At 66.7% G+C, this 17,193-nt stretch overlaps 1 protein-coding gene across 1 annotated transcript; it reads right to left on the reverse strand.

Annotated features, from left to right (window-relative positions):
• Window positions 1–7,005: 7,005 nt before the first annotated feature.
• On the reverse strand, window positions 7,006–14,307 carry R3HDML (R3H domain containing like). The gene is made up of 5 exons (XM_062589336.1): window positions 14,035–14,307; window positions 12,449–12,567; window positions 11,478–11,610; window positions 10,601–10,716; window positions 7,006–7,138 (listed from the first exon to the last, which is right to left on the reverse strand). The coding sequence occupies exons 1-5, from the start codon at window positions 14,293–14,295 to the stop codon at window positions 7,006–7,008; spliced, it is 762 nt and encodes a 253-aa protein (XP_062445320.1). The 5' UTR covers window positions 14,296–14,307.
• Window positions 14,308–17,193: the final 2,886 nt, after the last annotated feature.

Raw genomic sequence — 17,193 nt, forward strand, 5'->3', positions numbered from 1 at the left:
GCCTGGGCGAGCAGAGCTGTCAGATTTGGGTTTATGACACAGCCACTGACTTGAATGGCAACATTCGCCATTTCCACAAACATTTCTGCCTGGAAACTTGTGTGCTTGACTATTCGGGGAAAGCAAACATTGGAGAAGGGGCCTGAACACAGACAGTCATGCCCTTTCTTTCGCGGTATTTGCCCAGCGCTACATCCGACACCAGCCAGCCGAGACGCTGCCAGACGTGCCCTCGGGCACCCGAGCGCCCGCCAGCAGACCCAGGGCATCCTTTGGCGGTCCGTCCTGCCACGGGACTTTCCGCAGAGCCCGGAGCTGCCAGACAGCAGAGGCGGGTGGCTGCTGAGGGCAGGGGAAGGCTCGGTGGTGGGAGCGGGATGTGACTGCAGCTACCTCGTCCTCTGCTGCTGGCCCTGGCGCTGCCCGTGGCCCCTTGCAAATATTGCCGCAGCTAAGGCGAAACTGCCCAGGTTTTGCAGTCCGCAGGACCACCAGCACTCGCCCCCTCTTTGTGCTCACTGTAAATGAACGTCATTTTAAAACAGTATTACAGGAGAAGGCAGCTACTAGAATAACCGGGCATGTTCCCAGGCTTGGGTGAACCTGGGCAACAGGCCTCCACTTGCCTTGCAGAGCTCAAAACAGGTCTCACGGGCTCCTCGAACTCCCTTCAGCCTCGTGCTGAGTTTCCCTGCCATAGGTAACGACATTCTCACTCCCTCTTGTAAAAATACCAGCATATTTTAAAGCGGAGCCGAAGCCATGTGCTCCCTGGTGCGATAAACCATGGGGGCGAGGTGCTCGCTGCGGCGCAGGGAGGGAAGGGGGGATGCCGATAGCAGCCTTCCTGCAGAGTGCAATGCTGCCCCAAGGTGGAAAAAGCTCAGTTGGGGTCTTATCCAGTAGAAATGTTTGAGAAGTTTCCAGTGATATGAAAAAGAAATACAAATTTTGCTTTGAATTGTCCCAAAACATTGGTCAATGTACCAAGCGTGGTCAACATACTATTTCACTGCACATTTATTGCAATTTTTTCTTCAACCTATAAAAACCTAGATCCATTTTGAAATGAAAAACCAATTGTTTCATGGTGCAAAGTAAAAATCTTTCAGAATTCTGCCTCCTTTTACGTTCCCTGGCTGAGAATTCGCCAATCTGACCAAAATGCCTCAGCAGCTCTGAGGTCTCCCGCTCCCGAGCTAAGCAGCACCGCCGCGCCCCGGGCTCCCCTCCCGAGCTGCTGCTGCGGGAGCTGCCGGCACATCGGGGAAACACCAAGGGATGGCGTTGGTGGCTGCGCTGGGATTAAGGCGAATTGCCCTGGCCTTGCCGGAGTCTACGGGGAGGATAAAAGCGGAGACAGAGGATGTCTCCTCCGCGTCAGCCAGGAGCGAAGGCGGCGGCTGGCCCCGTCCTGACCCTCTGCCCCTGCCCCGCTCCGTCTCTCTCTCCGTCCTGACCCTCCCGCACACCTCGCTCTCTCGCCTCCCCCTCCGGCTTTTTAGCATTCCCGGAGCCGGTGGCTGACACCACCCAGGGAGCAGTTTCCATGTTATGGCCTGTCTTATCAGGACGCCAAGGGTAAGCTCCCGTCTCCCTGCTTGCAGCGAACCAGAGGGCACCGGGAAGGACCGCGGGGAGCCGGAGAAACCCTCGCGTCCTTCCCACGAGATGCGCTTCTGTGGGAGGAGGCCAGGAGCCCAGGGCAGGGCGGATGGGGAGGCAGCGTTTTCGCAGGGTTGCTCTAGCGCCCCGGGGGAAACACCCTGCTCCGTATCCGCAGCTGCATCCCCGGCTCCAAAACACCCTGGCTGGGATCGGGCGCAGGACGCTGGTACCAGGCTGGACACGGCCAGGCTCTGCGCACCGCGGCGGCGGTGGCGGCACCGCTTCGCTCACGGGCCCATCTGCAGCGCGGACGGCCGAGGCCCGAGGCCGCCGTCAGCAGCAGACCCCGGGGCGCCCGCAGCCCCGCGTGGGTGCCCTGCATTTCTCCCCGAGCTCAGAGCAGACGGACCCTGCTGCTGCAACACTGCAGGCAGACGGAGAGACGGAAAATACCTGAGACCCAGCTGCCCGTCAAAAGAAACTCCAAAAATAAACTCATGCCACCGCAGCAGGCTGAACCGTCGCTGAGCGCAGCCCCGCTGCCCCACGGCGTGCCGGCCAGGCTGCACCGCGCTCCCGCTCCCCAAGCCCCCGCCCGCCAGCGCCCGCGAGCGGCCGGCGCTCCCCGGTGCCGCATCCCAGCCAGCCCTTCCTCCACCAGTATTTGGATAACTCTTTCACCCGTTTCATTTATGAGGACTCCCCTCCTTCTGCCAACAGTCTGGCTTTCCTCCTGCTTTGGTCTCTGAGGCCCTTCTTTCTGTTTTATTATTTCTTTTTTTCCCTCCCCCTCGCGAGGCGCCGGGCTTGGCGGGCCGTGCCTGGGACGGGCTGGTGCCCGGCGAGCGCCGGCTCGGCGCGGGAGCAGGGGGCGAGCGGCCCGCAGCCCCCAGGCTCCCCGCGCTGCGCCGCTGCCGGCTCTGCTCAGCCGCCCGTTTGCTTTCTCGCGGAGAAAACCAGCTGCGGAAATATCTGCCGGCGCCTGTTTGAAATCATCTGCGCGCTGAGGCTGGCAAACGGCTGCCTGTGTTAAAGCCAGATGTGAGTGGACGTAACTTAATCATAAGTGATTAAATAGCTTGTTCAGCTCCCTGAATAACATCTGTCGGGTAAAGCTGGCTGCTCCCTGCAGAAACGCGGGTGGCTTTGCGCCCCAGGACAAACCAGTATGCAAACACCCTGAATTTGGGGGCATCCGGGCCCTGCTACCTCGCACTGCCGCGTTTCCCAGACTGTGCTGACACCGTCCACTGGAAACATTCCTTCGTCCTCCCCTTCTTGTGCAGATTAGGCACAAATCAGGCCCTGTTATCCTAGTGCCTTAGCAGTGGGTCTACTGTGAGGAGCAGGAGCAGGAGCAAATTATTTGGCCAGAGGGGAGAACTGCTCCTTCCTGCAGGATTAGTCATCCGGGGCTCCAGCCTGAAGGATGCTCAGCGTCCTCGCCGGCTGTGCCAGCCCGGACTGCGATCACGCTCCCAGGCCTGCTGTAGTTTTCGTTTTACTCATTAACAAGCAGCCTTGATCACACAACGTCTCCTCTGACGCTCTCGAAACAGCCCCAGGTGGACTCAGACCGTGGCCTGAACCGAATACCTCGATCCAGACAAAACACGAGGCATTTTATTTCAGTGCCTAGCTTCACGCGAGAGCTCCTGGCCTGCCCTGGCTCTGCGGGGCTGGTGGGGCTTCCACACGCGGCAGCAGCCCGAGCTCCGGCACGCCAAGGACGTACAAATGAGCACCTGGGTAAAAATGGGCGAACCTTAAGCATTTGGTAACTGTCTTACTTCTCGTGCTCCACTGCAGCACTCTGCTCCTCACTCGCCTCAGCACGGCCAGCGATGCCGGCCGCTGGGACGATGGGAGCACATCAGACCTGCGGAAAGGAGCGGTGCCACGGACACGCACCGCGTCCAGACGCGGCCTCGCCGCGGGGCTGTGCAAGGCAGCGATTTGAGCCCCGAAGCAAAGCAGTCTGGAGAGGAGGCCCCTAACCATGGCTGTGGCTAAAGAGACGCCAGGCCAGTGAGCTCATGGCGTACAGGTGCGGTGTTGGGCTGAGGGTGGCGGGGGCAGCCCCTGCCTCCCGCTCAGAGCACGATAAAGTGCAGCCAGGCTCCCTTACGGGACTTGGGATCTTCAGAGAAGCCATCACCCAAAACACAGGCACGAGCAAAGCTCGAGCAAAGCTCAAGCAAGAGGAGGCCTGTAACCGTCCTGGGGATGGTGACAGCACACGTGATGGCTGGCATGGACTGGCAGAGCTGTGTGTGTCTGAGAAAGGTAGTGCAGGAGCTGAGAGAAGAGGAGCAGAGGCCAAAAGTACAGATAGGAGAGCCATGGTGGCATGACGGAGAGCCACGCTGGTGTGATGGAGACTCTCGTAAGCGCAAGACCTCATCTCCAGGAGCTTCACGCCTGCTGCTGGGCTCCGGCTTTCCCGGATTGCTCCGGATGGTGCCAGCACCAGCCCCCTGCCCTCGCGCGGGAGCCACAGCACGTGCCCGCCTGGCCTGTCCCCAGAGCGTGGCGGTGGGGTGAAGACAGCTCTGGGAGGGGACATCCGTGCCCCCGGGGGCCGCGTGTGCCTGGCGGCAGCTCACACCTGGCGAAGCAAGCCAGCGCGGCCCGGGACCGGCCCCCGGCCCCGGGCCGCGCGGGAAAGGCCTCGTGGGCACGTCCCTCGGGGCCCAGCGTCCCGAGAGCCGCGCGCCGCGCCGGCGGGGGCTTTGCGCGGGCGAGGGGCGAGGCTGCCGTCCGCCCCCGCGGTAACGTCCCCGCTGGGAAACCCTCCGCCGAGCCCCGGCCGGCGGCCGGCGGCGGGGGGAGACGGGCTCTGCCGCCGGCCCGGCTCGCGCGGCCTGAACCGCGCGCGACCTTTGCGTCCTGAGCCGGCTTGTCCGGTCGTTTCAAAGCTGCGCCGACTCCTGCCGAAACCTGCTCCCTGTGCCGAGCGCAGCAGGCCCTGTGCTACGCTCGGGCCGCTCGAGCGGGCTGCTGCCTCTTCGAGTGAAATAGCGGGAAAGAGAGGCGAAATATATATATACACATATACACGTATGTATTTACGTATATGTATATATATAAATTCAGGAGCCCTCTTTCTGCATCCGTCTCCGGCCTTTGCACGTGGGCGAGCCGGGGCAGCCTGGCGGGGCCGGGGCCGGGGCCGGGGCCGGGGCGTGCGCGGCGGGCGGGCCGGGGCGCGGGGCCGTGCCCGCGGCCCCGCCGGAGCAGCGGCGGGGGAGACGGAAATGCTGTACTCACCATATGGAGCCTCCATCTTAGCGTTTAGCTGGGTGCTTACATTGACCATGTCTCGCCGGCTACTGCTATTGGGGACTTGGGGTGAAAAGCAGAGAAAGTGTGAGAATAATAATAACAATAATGAAAAAAAATAAATAAAAAAGTGTCTATCACTAAGGAACTAGGTGAAGGCAGGAGGGAGTGCGGAGAGGCAGGGCAAGGAAACCTGCCTCTCCTGTTATCTTATTGATTCGCTTAATCAGGGCTAATGTGGGTGGAGATGTTAAATAGTAACCAAGCTCTTATGGAAACCAATCTGCAAGGTGCTGGTGCTGTAGCTATAGTAACTGCTGCCAAGCTAGAAACTCAAACACGGCTTTTCCCGGCCTGTTTTGGGGCTCCTGTTTCCAGCCGGTGCCAAGGCCGGGGCAGCCCCCCGGCCAGGGGGGTTTAGTCCTGCCCCGGCTGCGGGGAAGAGCCGAGCGGAGCGCCGGGCGGCGGGGCAGGCAGGGCGGCGGCAGGCGCCGCGCAGCTGAGCCGCCACCGCCGCCACCACCGCCGCCACCGCCGCCGCCACCGCTTTTATTACCATCGCCAGCCGGCGGTGGGAAAACAGAGGCCACGACGGTGCGATCGCGCGTGCGACGGTGCAATCGCACGCGCGAGGGTGCAATCGCTCGTGCGAGGTTCCAGCTCTCTCCTTTTGCAGGTGTCTCCTTGCCAGGCGCTTCCCCGCGCTCACCCCGCGCTCGCGGCCACGGCGAGCTGCCGACAGCCGCGCTCCCCCGCGGACATGCGTGTCCGGGAGCCCGGTCCCGTGTTTGCAGAGCCCGCGACATCTGTCTCCGCTGCCGGACGGGCTGTTCGGAGAGCAGGAAAGGCACATCCAAGAGGTGCTGCTGAGATGGCACCAAATGCATGAGAGTGCCAGCCTTGGAGCTCCAAAAACCAACTTGCAGCAGCGCAGGGTCCGCCTGCGTCTCCGTGGTCTGGTGGACCTCGGGTCCTCCTTCCAGCCGCTGCCTGAGCCCTCCAAACCCAGCAGCCTGGCTCGGGCGAAGGAGGTTTGGAGCTCCCCCGCTCCAGCCAGCCCTATTTCATCTCAGCACCTTGGCCCTGGGGAGGCCAGGGCATGGCCCAGACCCCGACCCCAAGGCTCCTCTCCCTGCGACCAGCCTCGGCGAGTCCCCAAGGACCCTAGAGATCTTCTTCCCCACTGCTGCACAGCGAGGGGGAGCCAGGCAAGGCCTCCGCCGTAGGAGCCACCTCCCCCCTTCACCCAGGCCGGCCCCAACAAGGCATTTTCCTGCCTGAAAGCCCGTCGAGACCCGTTCCCGTGGCAGAGCAGCTTCGACGGCGTCCCGGCAGCGCTGTCCTTCTCCCACACGACAGAGCAAAGCACCCGGACATCCCCCCGCAGCGGGTGCCCTGCCGCCGCTGCCCTCGCCCCCGTACCCCCTCCCAGCGCTGGGCAAGCGCGCGTCGCTCTGTGCTGCACGAGGGACGGCGGAATGCAAGGACAGACAGGAGCACGGGGGTCTGGAGACATCTTTATTGGGGTGCTGGGAGCCAGAGGCTGGAGGGAGCACCGTGGGGTGCACCGGGCCCCCCCCAACCCCACTGCTCCCCTGCGGCGGTCACCACGACAGGAAAGTCTTGGAGTTTATTTACAGGGACCTTCTGCCTTACCCACACGATGGGGCGGTGGGGGGAAGCCCGGAGAAGCCCCACGGGGTGGGAAAGGGGGCAGCCAGCCACCAGCCCCTCCGCACCCAGCGCTCCCTGCCGCCTACCCCCACCTACTTCCCGCAAAGTCGGAAGGAGCCGGACATTGCGAGTGCTCCCTCGGGAGGAGCACAAAAAAGAGAAGCCACGAAGCGACAGCACGGCCATCTCCTACGCGGCGTGGGGACGAAGCAGGCTACGCTAACCACGGGGGCGTGCGGAGCCCGAACTGCCTAAAGCCTCCTACAGCAGCCAAGAGGGGACGGGAGGGGGCTGAGGGAGAGAAAAAGCAGCTTGGAGGCACCAGGGTTATAAATAATTCTGGTTTTATACAACCCTTGTCCCTGGGGACTTCTTCTCTACCCGCTGCGCCCCCAGTGCACCTTGCCGCCCGCTGTGGAGCCGCGGGCTGCCGCTGCAGCCCTAAACCCAGCTCACTTGGTTGGATTTGAGTCCCGTGAAGCACATGTTGTTGCTGCAGACCCCGCCGTAGCTCGGCGGGCAGGCTGAGCACGGTCTCCCCACCTTGTACGGCGCTTCTCCTATCCAGTTGCCCCTGGAAAAGAGAGGAAGGCATTGCCTCTGAGCGGTGCCGCCTGCATCCGAGAGGAATTTAGCTGGCTTACAACTGCCTCCCGGGCTGGGCACGCCAGCTGAGGATGAGAGTGGCAGCGCGCGGGTCTGGGGCTCGGGGCGGCGCGGGGGCGGCGCGCGGGTCTGGGGCTCGGGGCTGTGCGGGAGCGGCGTGCGGGTCTGGGGCTCGGGGCGGTGCGGGGCAGCGCGCGGGTCTGGGGCTCGGGGCGGTGCGGGGCAGCGCGCGGGTCTGGGGCTCGGGGCAGGGCGAGGGCGGCGTGCGGGGCTGGGGCTCGGGGCTGTGCGGGGGCGGCGCGCGGGTCTGGGGCTCGGGGCTGTGCGGGGGCAGCACGCGGGTCGGGGGCTCGGGGCGGTGCGGGGCAGCGCGCGGGTCTGGGGCTCGGGGCTGTGCGGGGCAGCGCGCGGGGCTGGGGCTCGGGGCGGTGCGGGGCAGCGTGCGGGGCTGGGGCTCGGGGCTGCGCGGGGGCGGCGCGCGGGTCTGGGTCTCGGGGCGGTGCGGGGGCAGCGCGCGGGTCTGGGGCTCGGGGCAGGGCGAGGGCAGCGCGCGGGGCTGGGGCTCGGGGCGGTGCGGGGGCAGCACGCGGGGCTGGGGCTCGGGGCAGCGCGGGGGCAGCGCGCGGGTCGGGGGCTCGGGGCTGTGCGGGGCAGCGCGCGGGTCTGGGGCTCGGGGCTGTGCGGGGGCGGCGTGCGGGGCTGGGGCTCGGGGCGGTGCGGGGGCAGCGCGCGGGTCTGGGGCTCGGGGCTGTGCGGGGCAGCGCGCGGGGCTGGGGCTCGGGGCGGTGCGGGGCAGCGTGCGGGGCTGGGGCTCGGGGCTGCGCGGGGGCGGCGCGCGGGTCTGGGTCTCGGGGCGGTGCGGGGGCAGCGCGCGGGTCTGGGGCTCGGGGCAGGGCGAGGGCAGCGCGCGGGGCTGGGGCTCGGGGCGGTGCGGGGGCAGCACGCGGGGCTGGGGCTCGGGGCAGCGCGGGGGCAGCGCGCGGGTCGGGGGCTCGGGGCTGTGCGGGGCAGCGCGCGGGTCTGGGGCTCGGGGCTGTGCGGGGGCGGCGCGCGGGTCTGGGGCTCGGGGCTGTGCGGGGGCAGCACGCGGGTCTGGGGCTCGGGGCGGTGCGGGGCAGCGCGCGGGTCTGGGGCTCGGGGCAGGGCGAGGGCGGCGTGCGGGGCTGGGGCTCGGGGCTGTGCGGGGGCGGCGCGCGGGTCTGGGGCTCGGGGCTGTGCGGGGGCAGCACGCGGGTCGGGGGCTCGGGGCGGTGCGGGGCAGCGCGCGGGTCTGGGTCTCGGGGCTGTGCGGGGCAGCGCGCGGGGCTGGGGCTCGGGGCGGTGCGGGGCAGCGTGCGGGGCTGGGGCTCGGGGCTGCGCGGGGGCGGCGCGCGGGTCTGGGTCTCGGGGCGGTGCGGGGGCAGTGCGCGGGTCTGGGGCTCGGGGCAGGGCGAGGGCAGCGCGCGGGGCTGGGGCTCGGGGCGGTGCGGGGGCAGCACGCGGGGCTGGGGCTCGGGGCAGCGCGGGGGCAGCGCGCGGGTCGGGGGCTCGGGGCTGTGCGGGGCAGCGCGCGGGTCTGGGGCTCGGGGCTGTGCGGGGGCGGCGTGCGGGGCTGGGGCTCGGGGCGGTGCGGGGGCAGCGCGCGGGTCTGGGGCTCGGGGCGGTGCGGGGGCAGCGCGCGGGTCTGGGGCTCGGGGCGGTGCGGGGGCAGCGCGCGGGTCTGGGGCTCGGGGCTGCGCGGGGGCAGCACGCGGGTCTGGGGCTCGGGGCTGTGCGGGGGCAGCGCGCGGGTCTGGGGCTCGGGGCGGTGCGGGGGCAGCGCGCGGGTCTGGGGCTCGGGGCTGCGCGGGGGCAGCACGCGGGTCTGGGTCTCGGGGCTGTGCGGGGGCGGCGCGCGGGGCTGGGGCTCGGGGCTGTGCGGGGGCAGCGCGCGGGTCTGGGGCTCGGGGCAGGGCGAGGGCGGCGTGCGGGGCTGGGGCTCGGGGCTGTGCGGGGGCGGCGCGCGGGTCTGGGGCTCGGGGCTGTGCGGGGGCAGCACGCGGGTCGGGGGCTCGGGGCGGTGCGGGGCAGCGCGCGGGTCTGGGGCTCGGGGCAGGGCGAGGGCAGCGCGCGGGGCTGGGGCTCGGGGCGGTGCGGGGGCAGCACGCGGGGCTGGGGCTCGGGGCAGCGCGGGGGCAGCGCGCGGGTCGGGGGCTCGGGGCTGTGCGGGGCAGCGCGCGGGTCTGGGGCTCGGGGCTGTGCGGGGGCGGCGTGCGGGGCTGGGGCTCGGGGCGGTGCGGGGGCAGCGCGCGGGGCTGGGGCTCGGGGCGGCGCGGGGGCAGCACGCGGGTCTGGGGCTCGGGGCTGCGCGGGGGCGGCGCGCGGGGCTGGGGCTCGGGGCTGTGCGGGGGCAGCGCGCGGGTCTGGGGCTCGGGGCGGTGCGGGGGCAGCACGCGGGTCTGGGGCTCGGGGCTGCGCGGGGGCGGCGCGCGGGGCTGGGGCTCGGGGCTGTGCGGGGGCGGCGCGCGGGTCTGGGGCTCGGGGCAGCGCGGGGGCAGCGCGCGGGTCTGGGGCTCGGGGCAGCGCGGGGGCGGCGCGCGGGTCGGGGGCTCGGGGCTGCGCGGGGGCGGCGCGCGGGTCTGGGGCTCGGGGCGGCGCGGGGGCGGCGCGCGGGGCTGGGGCTCGGGGCGGTGCGGGGGCGGCGTGCGGGTCTGGGGCTCGGGGCAGCGCGGGGGCGGCGTGCGGGTCTGGGGCTCGGGGCAGCGCGGGGGCGGCGCGCGGGTCGGGGGCTCGGGGCTGCGCGGGGGCGGCGCGCGGGGCTGGGGCTCGGGGCTGTGCGGGGGCGGCGTGCGGGTCTGGGGCTCGGGGCAGCGCGGGGGCGGCGCGCGGGTCGGGGGCTCGGGGCTGTGCGGGGGCAGCGCGCGGGTCTGGGGCTCGGGGCTGTGCGGGGGCGGCGCGCGGGTCGGGGGCTCGGGGCTGTGCGGGGGCGGCGTGCGGGTCGGGGGCTCGGGGCGGTGCGGGGGCAGCGCGCGGGTCTGGGGCTCGGGGCAGCGCAGGGGCGGCGCGCGGGTCGGGGGCTCGGGGCTGTGCGGGGCAGCGCGCGGGTCGGGGGCTCGGGGCTGTGCGGGGGCGGCGCGCGGGTCTGGGGCTCGGGGCGGTGCGGGGCAGCGTGCGGGGCTGGGTCTCGGGGCGGTGCGGGGCAGCGCGCGGGTCTGGGGCTCGGGGCTGTGCGGGGGCGGCGCACGGGTCTGGGGCTCGGGGCGGTGCGGGGGCAGCACGCGGGGCTGGGGCTCGGGGCAGGGCGAGGGCAGCGCGCGGGGCTGGGGCTTGGGGCGGTGCGGGGCAGCGCGCGGGTCTGGGGCTCGGGGCAGGGCGAGGGCGGCGCGCGGGGCTGGGGCTCGGGGCTGTGCGGGGGCGGCGCGCGGGTCGGGGGCTCGGGGTGTGCGGGGGCAGAGCCCCAGCACTCCCTTACTTGATGGCGTAGTTGCACACCAGGAACACGGCTCGGCGCCACGTGCTGCCCCACACCCTCATGTTGGCGCAGGTGTTGACGGCACAGCCCAGTCTGTTGGAGGTCGCCCACACCATCTGCGGCCGAGACGGAAACCGGAGTTACGGAGCCTCTCTGGAGGCCGGGGCTCGCAGAGCCGGCCTCCCGGAGCCCGCCGCGGAGGCACCCCGGAGTGGGGCTTGTCCCACCAGGGAATGAAATCCTGCTGGCCTGAGTTTCTCGGGTGAGATGCTGTGGCCACTTTGGGCCCTGTTTTGTCACTTGAGTGTGATTTTTGCGTGTCCCTTTTTTGCCTGCAGGCAGAGGCTGGGGCGAAGGCTGGCCTGGGGCTCGGCCGCCGGGCAGAGGCAGCGCGCCGGTAGTTAAAGGTCGGCGGGCTTTGCCGCGCAGCGGGGAAGCAGAGGGAGGTTTTCCGCCTCGTCTTGGCCAGGCGCCTGCTGGATGTGCCGGGGCAATGAAGGGGCTGCATTCACGGGGAAGCCAGACGTCGCCGCACGCTAAAAAGCTGCTCTGTCGCGACGGCGTTGATTCACGACCAGCAAGAGCAGCGAGGGTTTACTTTCTTTTTCTTCACAACCTTTGAGGTGCTATTGGGGTACTAAGGAGCAACCGAGGGCAAAGCAGGGGAAAAAGTTTTAAAAAAAGGTTAAATGTTCCAGCCAATTGGCCTAAAGGCTGAGCGAAACCGTCCTGCAGGGAGCGGCCGCTGGTTCCCAGCCTCCCCCTCCCCGGGCACCTCCGTCCTCTCCCGGGGGTGCCGGCGCCGCAGCCCGGCCGAGGGGCCGAGGGGCCGAGGGGCCGAGGGGCCGAGGGCAGCGGCGCGGGCGGCGGCGCTCACCTGCGTGTAGTGGCTGCACACCGCGGCGCTGCATCTGGACGGGCAGCGGGGCCTGCACTCCCACGGCTGGGGGAAGGAGTAGTGCTGCTTCTCGTGGTACCACGATTTCACCAGATCCACGATAGAGCGGTACCTGCGAAAGGGCGCACAGGCGAAGCCCCGCTGGTATCCGGGTACCCCCGGGGCTCTGAGGAGCAGGAGTTTCTAGGAGACACCCCGGAGAAACACGGGGGTTACCCGTGTTGGGACATGCAAGCAGGAGAACTTCCTCCTCCTCCTCCTCCTCCAGCTCCCAGAGGAGAGGTCCTGGGCGAGAGGAGGGGCAGGAAGGCTGCGGCTCATCCTCAGGGAGCGGGGAGAACAACGGGGGACGGAGCCAGGCATGACCCGTGAGGCCGGTCCGGAGCAAACGTGCCGGCGGGGAAGGGTGCAGCCGCATCCTTGCACCGAGTGCACGTGTGGCCGAGGACGGAAGCAGCCTCTTGGAAGGCCTGGCCCTCTCCGGAGATGTCCGAGTGCTCAGCAGCAAGCTGGGAGACCACGACCTACGTTCTCCCAGTGTGTGTGCCCCGTCGGGCAGCGAGACGGGAGCGAACGCTATACCCCCAAGCGAGCAGCAGGCAGGCTCTGCTTTCCTGCATTTTCCTGCTGCAAGAGTTGGTCGCCCTTCCCATGGCACCCGTCCCCCAGCTCGCCCGGCTCCAGGACGCCATCCTTGTCCCTGGCCCCGTCCCCCCCCCCCAGCCTGCAGCGAGGTGCTCCACAGCTTTCCTCCCGAGCAGGGGCCGGGCTGGCTGGACGCTGCCCCGCGCACGACTCTGTCCTGCCCTTGGACTTGCGTTTGGCCCTCAGCAAGGGAAATTCAGGACGGCTCGGTTTCTCGCTCAGGGTGCCGTGGGCGCTGCCCTGCCAGCAGTGAAGCGGGGCGCCGGGGGCGGCGCGAGGACGCCGGGGTGCCCGGGGCCACCTACCTGCCCGACTGGATGGAGAGGTTCTGCCCCACGTACTTCATCAGCTGCGGGGGGCCGTGGTCCCACAGGCAGCGCGCGGCCCAGGCCTCCGCGGCCCGGGCGAGCCTCTCGTCCCACACCTGGCAGCGGGGAGAGGGAAAGGGCAGGTGGGGATTTCGGCTGGCTGGAGCCGGGACGAGGAGACACCCCCTCCGTCGGCTCGGGACGGACTCTCTGAGCCACCCCGCGTGCAGCAGAGCCGCCTTGGCCCGTGGGCCTGGAAAAGCACGTTCAGGGGCGGCCACGCACGGCGGAACGGCTCCAGCCGCGTGCAGCAGCCCCCGGTTGCATCCTGCTCGGGCAAAGCACGGTGCCGTGAAGCAATCCAGGCCCCGCGTGCTGAACGCACTCGCCCCTACCCCCTTGCTAAGCGGAGCCCAAAGTCGCCGGATAAAAGCTGCTCAGAGCCCGCGGTGCTGCTGGAGCATCCTGCCGCTGGCACCCGGCAGCGTCCCCGCCGCCGCGGCCGGCCGCGCGCAGCGTTGTTATTCTAACTGGTCGGCACAGCTGCTTCCTTCATGCATTATTTACAGCTCTCTCACCCATCCTGAACTGCCTTGGGGACGAGCCCCAGCCCTGCTGGGAGAGAAAGGGATAGCTGGGGCCTTATCCGAGAAGGCTGCAATTTAGGGCAGGTGCAAAGCGGTGCAGGACGCCCCGGGCATCCGCATCCAGGGCCGCCCCGCTGCAGCTCCCAAGCAGCTCCGCCAGCCCAGGGCTGCATCCCGGTCTCCAGCCAGCGCCGCAGGGCTTTCCCGTCCCGTCCTGTGGGGCCGGTGTGGGAGCAGAGCAGTGTCCAGGGGATCGTGCTGCCCCATGCCCAGGCAAGTGGCCTGGAGCCAGCTGGAGGCAGCCACCGGTGCAAAATCCCTCCCTGCCTTTGGGCTTGATGCGGCAGGTCCTGCCCAGCGCGGCAGCACCGTGGCCCACAGTCGCCTCTATCGCGAGGAGGGGGCCTGGCAGCGGCATGTGCAGCCGGGCTCCACTTCACCGTGGCCAAACTGGGCTCCTGGACACCGCATCACCTTATCTGGACCCAAACTTAGTCCTCATTTTCCTGGCTATTCCCAGCAGACACCGATTCCAGGGAGCACTGGCCCGACTCAGGAAGGTTTAAAGGCATTGCCGGACTCAGGGTGGCTACTCGTTTCCGCGCTCGTGCCCTTTCCTTTCCGCAGCAACTCTCTGCGCACCGGTGTGCGCGGCCTCTCGAGGGACCCCGCGAGCCCAGAGCTTCCCAGGCCAGGTGGCTATGGGCAGCAGGACCTGAGGCTTTCCTGCTCTTCCCTTCCATTTCTGCCCCTCGGTGAACACACCAGGACCCTCCCAGAACCCGGCATGTGCCCACGGAGGGAGAAGGAATAAAATGCCCAAAGCTCGTAGCACCGCAGGGAGGGATGTAACGACCTCCCTTTCCCTAAAACTGCCTTGCAGGCGGTGGCCTTTGCAGCTGAGGACGGATGCGCCACCCCACAGGCTGCAGAAGCGGGTCGGCGCCCGCTCGCCCAGCGCCATCCCGCCCCGTGGCGCCCGGCACCAGCACTCACCATGTACTCCATGTTGGCAGCCGGCGGGGACACCTGCGCCCGCACCTGGTTGTGGTAGTCCAAAATCGCGCTCATGTCCCGGGGGGAGATGTAGCGCCTGCGCCGGTTCCTGGGCACCCCGAGGCCCGGCACGGGGCCGGTCGCCCCGCTGCTGGGGGCGCGCAGGAGCTCGGTGGCGTTGGGCAGCACCAGAGAGCTGGATTTCTGCGTAATCCAGAAGATCAAGCCAGTGACATAGAGGTGCAAGTGCAGTAAAGTCATTATAGCCCTGCTGCTCGAGCGAATCGACTGCTTTCTGCTGAAACACAAAGTCAGGTAAGGATAAGGCAGCTCTCCGTTCCTTACTCCTGGCGTAATCCTGGATCTAAAAGAGAAAAAAGAAAAACAAATGCACCATTTATTTCTGCATTTCACCTGTAAAATCTATTTCTCTAAATATGATGCAAATAAATTTTCATTTTTTCATTTTAAAAATAAATTTTAAAGCTTAGTCTGTCTGATGACCTGTAATTCCTGCCCATTTATCACAGTACCTTCACTGGGACCAGCAGGGAGATATTTGGGGAATTTTTCTTGTTTTTACTTAATTTCAGTGTAAAATCTCCCCCCGTTTTTCCAATTATCACACATACCCGCCAGACAGGGGCTAATTAAGAACATGCTGAGCTGCCAGCGGCAGTCGCCTGCCCTGTAATTTCACAGGCTTTTGGTATGTTGAGTAAATCCCCAGAACAAACGGAAATCTTAAACAGATAAAGGAAGGAACGGCAAGTTTTAAAAGCACCGCCAAGAAAGCCTAAAGAGGCTTTAGCTCAGGGAAAGAAAAATAAATCACTGCAAAACCAGATTATTAAAAAAATAATAATAAACCTGCCCTAATCTGGTCGTCTTTTAGCCGAAGCGCCTTTTCTGCCGCCAGCGAGAGCCCTTCCCCAGCGAAGCCGGGGCACGTTCCCCAGACTACGCTACATACCTTGCGGACCGAGCCAAGAGCAGCCGAGACGCGCTCGCCGCCGCAGCCCGGCGGATTATTGACCTTTGCAGACAACCTGCTCGGGCACATGTGGCGGCGAGATTTAACCTCGCCAAGCGCTGGGCGCCTTCGAGAGCATCTGACGCAGAACCTGCATCTTAACTCTTCCCCCCCCTCCCCGCCCCGGGGAACGGGCTGAAGTTTGCAGAGCGCTCGGCGAGGCGATTTATAGCCTCGCGCCCATGCCCACGCGCGGGCCGGCTGCGGAGGCCGCGGGGGGCCGAGGCGGCCGGCGGCGAGCTGGGCTCTCCCGGGGGCTCTCCCGGGGTGCACGGGGGAGATGTTGCCGGGGACTTCGCTTCCCTCTTCGGACACCCCCAGTTTGGATCTTGCTAGGAAGCTGTCACCAAAAAAGCGAACCCTGGGTCGGGATAGGGATGTGGAGGGAGGATTTTGCCCCAAGAAGCCAACAGTGGGGCTGGCCGCTGGCCAGGAGCCCGAGGGCGACCCCGATTCGGGGCCAACTGGAGCAGAGAGCAGAGCTCTCCCTTCGCTCGGGTGGCTGGGAGAGGACTCGTCGCCCGAGTCCCTAGGGAGTCCCCGGTGTCCCTGGGCCAGCAGCACTCCCCACCTGCAGCGCAGCTGCGTGCCCGGGCCGGGCGCTGCTGCGCAGGGATTTCCACGGGCTGCTCGCTGCAGCCCACGGTGGGCTCTACCCCATCCCCACCACTGACCTGGGCTGGTGGTGCTCAGCCGGGGGTATCCCGCCAGGAGAAAACAGCCCTTCCTCTGCAGAGCCCCGGTGCCCTCCGGGACAGCCCAGCAGATGTCCGGGTTTCCGTCTCCCAGGAGAGGAAATCGCTGCATGAGTCTGAAAGCTGTAGACAGTCCTGCAGCATCAAGTGTATTTTCCTATTACATCCTGAGCAGTCCCAGTCCCCGGGGACTGGCTGAATTATTACAGGGCACAAAAATGCAATGCTGGCAGGCTGGAGGGGCTGCTTGCAACGCCCGTCACATCGCCTCTCCCTCCTGCTGCGCATGGAGCTAGAGTGAGCAGCTGCTGCAAACCGCGCCGGGGATTGCTGCAGTTATTACCCTGAGCCGTGGGGCCACAGCTGGGAGCGAGCGAGCCTGGCATGGAGAGCGAAGGCTCCCGCAGCACTAGAGCTGCTCCGAGCCAGGGCAGACGGAGAGGCCTGGCTCTACCAGGGCACAGGCATGTTTGGAGCTCAGTTTGGCTCTTTGGTGGACTCCCAGGACAAACTACCTTTCCAGAGCTAAGTGGAGACACTGAGGTTGAGGTGCTGAAGCTGAGACCAGAGCTGGTGCCCGGGAAGGTAGGAGAGCAGGCTGCAGGGACCACAGCCTTGTCTCTGGGGTGCCTATTCACAGCAGCACCATGTCACAGCAATCAATGATGCTTTGAACCTCCCTAGAAGGGAAAGACGCTGCCCCTCCTGCACCCTGAGTGCACAAGTATCGTGGCAAAGATAGTAAGCGAAGAAACCTTTCTTGTGTCCCATGGGGAGGAGGGGATGAAAAGTCAAACCCCAGCAGCAGAAGGCAGTACCACAGCAACAGCCTGCCATGACTTCTTGTGCTCACTGGTGGGACTGGGACGAGGAGTGAGGTGTCAGTGAGGGGGTGATGTACCGCCCAGAGACCTCTGAAGCAGAAGATCACCATCACACAGATCTTTCCGTCCGGTGAAGTAACAGAAGTGCAACCGGAGACTAGATTGTGTGTCTCCCCCCCACCCTCACCTCAGCGGTTGCCCCCTCCTCCCATGCTGCTCCCACCAGCATGATCCCTGCCCCATGCCAGGACTGACAGACAGGAGAGGGGAGCACAGCTCCACATTGCTCCAGGTTGAGTTCTGGAGAAGACGTTTCTTGGCAGGGGGAGGGGGTCTCCCAAAGGTAAGGATGACATTTATGCCTAGGTCAAAGTCTTTACAGCAAGGGCAGAAGATGGCCAATAACTGAGTCTGAGTGAATAAAACCTGCAACCCAACAAAGCTGCAGTGCAAAGAAGGTCAAACAGGAGCACTGGGAGGGCTGGATCCAAGCACAGAGCATAAATCACACCCAGATCATGAGCTGATGTGTTATATCAATATAGCCTCAAATGTCCCACTGCAAGACTCCGCTGAAATACTCCCCTGAGTGTATTTTTGCCAGCGC

The sequence above is a fragment of the Rhea pennata genome, chromosome 16 (genome assembly GCF_028389875.1).
Source record: "Rhea pennata isolate bPtePen1 chromosome 16, bPtePen1.pri, whole genome shotgun sequence".
Classification (NCBI taxonomy): Eukaryota; Metazoa; Chordata; class Aves; order Rheiformes; family Rheidae; genus Rhea; species Rhea pennata.